This window comes from Nanorana parkeri, unplaced genomic scaffold, assembly GCF_000935625.1.
Source record: "Nanorana parkeri isolate BGI_ZX_2015 unplaced genomic scaffold, ASM93562v1 scaffold3118, whole genome shotgun sequence".
Lineage (NCBI taxonomy): Eukaryota > Metazoa > Chordata > Amphibia > Anura > Dicroglossidae > Nanorana > Nanorana parkeri.
This window is the reverse complement of record NW_017309386.1, coordinates 44,586-50,553: the sequence shown is the minus strand read 5'-3', so window position 1 is coordinate 50,553 and position 5,968 is coordinate 44,586. Positions and strand designations below refer to the sequence as shown.

The following is a 5,968-nucleotide window of genomic DNA, read 5'->3' as shown; positions in this document are numbered from 1 at the left end:
GAGCAGTGGCCGCCGGGGACAGAGGTTGGGTGAGGTGACAGAGCCTGTCACAGCTCCACCGTCCGGCTTCGTCACTGCTCCACGCCCCTCGCTCCGTCACGCCCTCTGCTCTGTCCCCATCTCATTCAACGCTTCGTCCCCCGCACCGTCACGGCACCACGCCCCGTCAGGCCCTCTGCTCCGTCCCCATCTCATTCAACGCTTCGTCCCCGCCCCCCGCTCAAAGAAAGCCAGCCCTGCTACTTGTCCGTAGCAGGGCTAAAACAGTGCAAAAACCACTTGCCCGGCGGCCGGAACTACGTGTCCCAGGCGATACGAATTCCACACCCCTCAAGAGCCAGCAGTCACTCAGGTAGGGGGCAGTCCACAAGCATGTCATCGTTGTGCTAGAGCAGAAAATTTGCAACCTAAACATCGCCATTACCAATATGAAAGTCGGACTCAGTGAGAGCAGCTTCCAACACAAGTCTCCCACTGCCAGCCTGCTCAGTGGCCAATCAGAATCAAGACATGTCTTGAGGATTTGAATGTATTTTTAAGGAGGTCTGTTAACACCACCTTTAATACAGACATTGTACCATAGTAGTAAAGGCCTCTCACTATAACTGCCAAGCTTAGGTTGTGATGTTCGGATGAAGCCTTTGTTACATTAGCAGTACAGAATAAAATCTAGGGGAAAAAAAGTATTCATACAATCTGGTCTGCGTGGTACTTCACCCAATAAGTTGACAAGAATCTACAACTGGGTCTTGTGAAGGCGGAAAACTGCACTTACCCATTGGGGTCTTTCTCCACCATTTTGAGCGCCTCCAGAGCCTGCAACACCTTCCTGGCCACACTCTTTGATCCACTGCTAAAGTGGCTTGGCATGACGCCATTGCGCTGGCGCCCACCATAGATTTTTGTCATGGATCCTACGCCAGCACCACCACGGAGGTACAAGTGACGAACAGTGGAAGCTGAAAGGAAAAAAAAAGTATCTGTTACATGCCTAAGAAATTCATTCATACCTGGGGGGTTATCTGAAGACCAAAGGAGAAAAAAAAACCAACACTATTACCAATATTCACACAGGAAAATAGATAATTACTAGGGATGTCCCGATACCACTTTTTCAAGACCAAGCACAAGTACTGTCCCTCCTGTACATGCCGATACCAATAACCGATACTTTTTCTTAAAAGGACGTGACATTTTTCCTTAAACAATACAGACTAATGATTTTAGGGCAGTTTCTCACCAGGGCAGCGTACATTGGAGGCGACAGGTTCTCTTTAAGGTGACATTATGGGGTCTTTTAGACCTCTAGCGTCACCTTTCTACTTCACTGGATTCACTGAACGTAAATACAGCAGGCAGTGGCTGGGAGCAATAGCCAACCTGCTATTGGATATTTTAAATTGCAATAGCCAATAGCAGGCTGGCTATTGTACGCGCCCACTGCGTGCTGTCAATCAGCAAAGGAAGGAACTGAAGACAAAGTTCTCCATCAGGTCCTCTCTGCTGATTGACAGCAGGCAATGGGCGGGTACAATAGCCAGCCTGCTATTGCAATTTAAAATATCCAATAGCAGGCTGGCTATTGTTACAAGTGTCAATTCCTTTTCCACTTGATGAAACGGTTTGCTTTTGGTGATGTATCTCAGTGACAGATGTCGGTGCTCCTTATGTGATAAATTTATAAAATCTGCACTTATGGGTGGAAATGGAGTGTAGTCAAAAACTGCTCCTTGTGTTCAATAATAATGCCCTCACCAGACGTACACAGAAGAAGTTTTCCCTCTAAATGAATGCTTCTCAAAGTTGGCCCTTCTGAAGTTTAGGGTTCTAGTCCTTCCAGTACACTTCCCTTTTCTGTGTTCAATATTAAAAGTAATCACATTGTGATCACTATTACCCAATGACTCCCCAATTACAATATCCTTGATTAACTCTGCATTATTAGTGACAATTAGATCTAAGATGGCATTTTTTCTGGTAGGAGTCTCCACCATCTGGTCCATGAAGTTGTCGCGCAACATGTTTAGAAATCGCCCCGCCTTTGCCGAACCCGAAGTTCCATTGGCCCAATTTATGTCTGGGTAATTGAAGTCACCCATCACGACTACATTGCCCTCTCTCCCAGCTATTCCTATCTGTGAGGAATAGCTGGGAGTACAAGTATCTGAAAATGCCATGTATCGGCCCAGATACCGGTACTAGCATCAGTATCAGGACATCGCTAATTAGTTTAAAGCAATTCCATTAAACCAGCAGTATTCCCTAAAGACCATTATAACTTAGTCGCTACACTCTCCCCTGCATTATTATAGCAATAATAGAGACCATCACTTCCCACTGAGGGCAAAGTGACAGGTTCTCTTGAGCAGACACCCTTCACCCGCTAAGAACTACTTTCCACAAGCTTACCTGCCATTCCATTCGCTTGCAAGTCCAATCGAAACCCTGAGTTAGCTCTGTACCAGAATGAAGGTGAGGTTAAAGGACTTTCTCCCCTCCCTCACTCGACAGTGGTTGGGCCTGACAATTGGCTTCACCATGAGTAAAGTAACAGACCCTCTTTATATATGCCATATACAGAGGTGGGGAGGGGGGAATCCATGTGTGGGGCAGCAACTGACAGTTACTGCTCTCCGCTGGGAGCAAAGTCAGAGGGCTGACTGAGCAGCTGCCATGTGATCAGTCAGCTCAGTCTCTGACAGCTGCTGGATCGCAAGTCGGTAAGTACAAGAATTGGGGAGAGTAGGTTGTAATGTCCCCATACTTCTTTACCTTGTAAATGTGACCTTGCAGCTGAGTTATGCTGCACTGGCTTGCTGGTGCTCTCTAGAAGGAAAGGTTCACAAAGGGCCAGTACACCATTACCTCTGCCCTGCATGAAGAGACTGTACTGCATTTCTCCAAAGCAGAACGCACACTGGAGATGTGACCAATGCTCAGCTTTAACCAAAACGTGTCTTCTATAAAGTCCTCTTACCAGTACGGGTGTAGAACCAGTTCTCGTCACAAGGTGCCAGTTCCTTGTGTTTGGCAAGTTTCACTGTGTCTACCCATTCCGGTACCTTAAGTTTCCCAGACCTACAAACAAACAAAAAAAAAGTTGCAATGTATATTTATAAAAAACCAAAAACATGAATTGTCCGTGTTATACAAAGTGCCAACTTCAATTTGTCATACAAGTTGCATGCGCTTCCACTACACGTTACATGCGCTTCCACTACAAAATAGAAGTCACCAGGACTCAATGATATGTGCAAGAAGTAAAGCAATTTTTATGAAATAGTCACATGCGTCATACAGCTGTTTCAGGGCCACGCAGGGTCCCTTCTTCCGGGTGACAGTGGCACTAAGTCACCCAAAAGGGACCCTGCGTGGCCCCGAAACATTGGCTGTATGACGCATGTGACTATTTCATAAAAATTGCTTTACTTCTTGCATTGAGTGCTGGTGACTTCTAGTGTGGACTGCATCTGACACGGCGCCATCCGTGTTGTCACTTCTAGCACCAACTTTTCATCAAGGTCTGTACGCTGTATGGAGTGCAGGTAATTTTGTATTATCTACTACAAGTTGCTTGCGCTTCTACTACACACAATAGACACTAGTGTGTACAGAAAGGTTGCGTTAGAAAAGTTGAAGCGGCCCAGCTCCGAATCCAGTGTCTGTTCTCCAACTTGCATTAGAAAAATGAGTGCTGACATCTGATTCGCCGTTGCCGACAATAAAAGGCCATTTCCCAATACAGACAGATAACATTCCGAACAATCTCTATACTGAGAGAATAGTTTTCCGTGAACAGAACTTACTTCTTGAGAAAAGCAGCCAGGGCCCTGACGAACTCCTGCTGGTTAACGTCTTTCACCGTTACTCCGGGCATCTGCAATGTAAAAAAAACCACACCCCATTATCAGTACGCTTGCAAATATTTTATCGAAGATAATTCCAAAGCCGAGCCTCTCAAGGGATGGAACCATCATTATTTCTACTTTAGAATTTTTTTAAGATGCATTTATAGAATTTTGTCATCATTTCAAACATAATAGAACAATAAACAGAGAAACAGTCATGTGCCTTTCTTTACTATAACCATACAGGGAATGGTAACAAACATTGAATCATACAATTAAAGAACCACCATGTCACAGGGGTCTTTGTAAGAGTCTTCCAGGAACCACACAGGGCTGAAGCTGTGTAGAGGTGAGAAGCCATTGGCCACTGGTTCAGATTTTTAGCTACTAGTGTAATTTGTCATCCTCCACTCTGCTACTGGACAATCAACATCCTCAGTTTCATCCAATGAGCAGACCAGCTGACACGGATGGTACCAGGATGGTACGTTCAGGCCTGAGCAGCCAACTGCCCGATATAAACACTAAGATATAAACACTAAGGAGGTTACTAACAAAACATATGGTGTGAAGCCAGACTCTGGCCGAGAAATGCAAGTACAAGTGCATTTTGGGGGAAGGTGGGTGTATGTATGGGTACTACTGCAGGATTAAGGTGCACATACACCTGCCGATTATCGTACGATAATCACGGGAAATCCCACGATCGTACGATAATCGGCAGGTGTATGGAAGGCGTGCGACCGTCTTTTGTCTCCTGAGCAGGCTTGAAAACCCGCCGAGTATCGTACGATTGTCGGCGGGTTAGTGGAGTTCTCGGGAGACAAATGCCGCAAGCGCACATTGTCCGTGCGGCATTGCAGTCATCGGAAAGCCCGCCCCACAGCGGGGCGGGCTTGCAATGATCGCAAGTGCGATCCGTCTTTCCAAGATGGGCAGATCGTGCGTTTTTTAAATTACCTTACAACCATCGCAAGACAAAAAGTCTTGCGATGGTTGTAAGGTGTATGGCCAGCTTTAGACTTGGGAGCAGCCATCGCAGTCCTGCCCTACCTCAAAGTCCGCCACTGGTGGCAGCGCCCTGCCCTACCTCAAAGTCCGCCACTGGTGGCAGCGCCCTGCCATACCCCAAAGTCCGCCACTGGTGGCAGTTGCAACCCCCTATGATGTCAGGCCACATTAGTCATCGCTGCCAAATGATCACATGTGCGTCATCCCAGGCGCCCAAAGCAACGTCACAGCATTCAAACTGAGGCTTGGCCCACATTAAACCCAGCCTTCCACCTACCATTGCCAGAAGTCCAGCTAACGCTGTCACACCGCCCCTCTGCCAGCCACCTGAACTACCCCAGAAGAGGATGACAGGGAAATAACGACTGGAGTCCTCAGGAGTTGATCCCCTGCAATAGGAGGGAGCCAAGGTCCAGGAAGCGTTTCAGGGGTACCTCTGACAAATGACAGCAAGACTTATGGCAACCACAACCCAGCAGTGGACCGCTGACCCAACGGCCATCAATTCAGGAAAGACAACAAATATTCGGAATATCTGGACAGTAGAAAACACAACCATTTAAACTGAGAGACGAGAGGGGTGGAGGGAGGGGAATGGGGAGTGTAAGGGGTTTGTGAAGATGTCTAATGGCGTTTCCTGTAGAGGAAGGAACCAATCGTCCCAGGTTGCTGTCTTGGAAGATGATTGGAGAAATATACACACATACGTCAGGAGGTAATGGCTGCTGAACCTGACCTAGTCAAGAATTAAAAGGAGCTGAAGTTTGAGGGTATTACAAAGAAATCCCTGCAATTGGGAGGAAGCCGTTTAAGGGCTCATTCTCATGGACACAAATACAGGTTTATGGACATATAGTGTAAAGTGAGTACCAGCGCACGCATGGCTACAAATGCCCACATGCAGAAGCTTTGCCATCATGAACGTCCACCCAAATACTTGCAAGTGTAAATGCATATTGTGCCCATAAAGTCCACTGGACACAAATGCAGCAGCTGGAGCTCCAGGGCGCCACACATTTTACATGTACACCCATAGGACCATGATTACATATGTGGGAATGAGCCCTAAACTGGTGACGGGCCACTATTACTGGCCCTTCCAGGGGACC

The 5,968-nt window shown here is 47.0% G+C and overlaps 1 protein-coding gene across 1 annotated transcript in view; it reads right to left on the bottom strand.

The window, feature by feature from the left end:
• Positions 1 to 5,968, bottom strand: part of RPS19 (ribosomal protein S19) — an 11,622-nt gene that overhangs the window by 4,928 nt on the left and 726 nt on the right. Inside the window, exons 2-4 of the mRNA XM_018574651.1 lie at positions 3,807 to 3,877; positions 2,978 to 3,078; positions 776 to 959 (exon numbers count right to left, since the gene is read on the bottom strand). Coding sequence (XP_018430153.1) covers positions 776 to 959; positions 2,978 to 3,078; positions 3,807 to 3,877 — 356 coding nt within the window. The remainder of the gene's footprint in view (positions 1 to 775; positions 960 to 2,977; positions 3,079 to 3,806; positions 3,878 to 5,968) is intronic.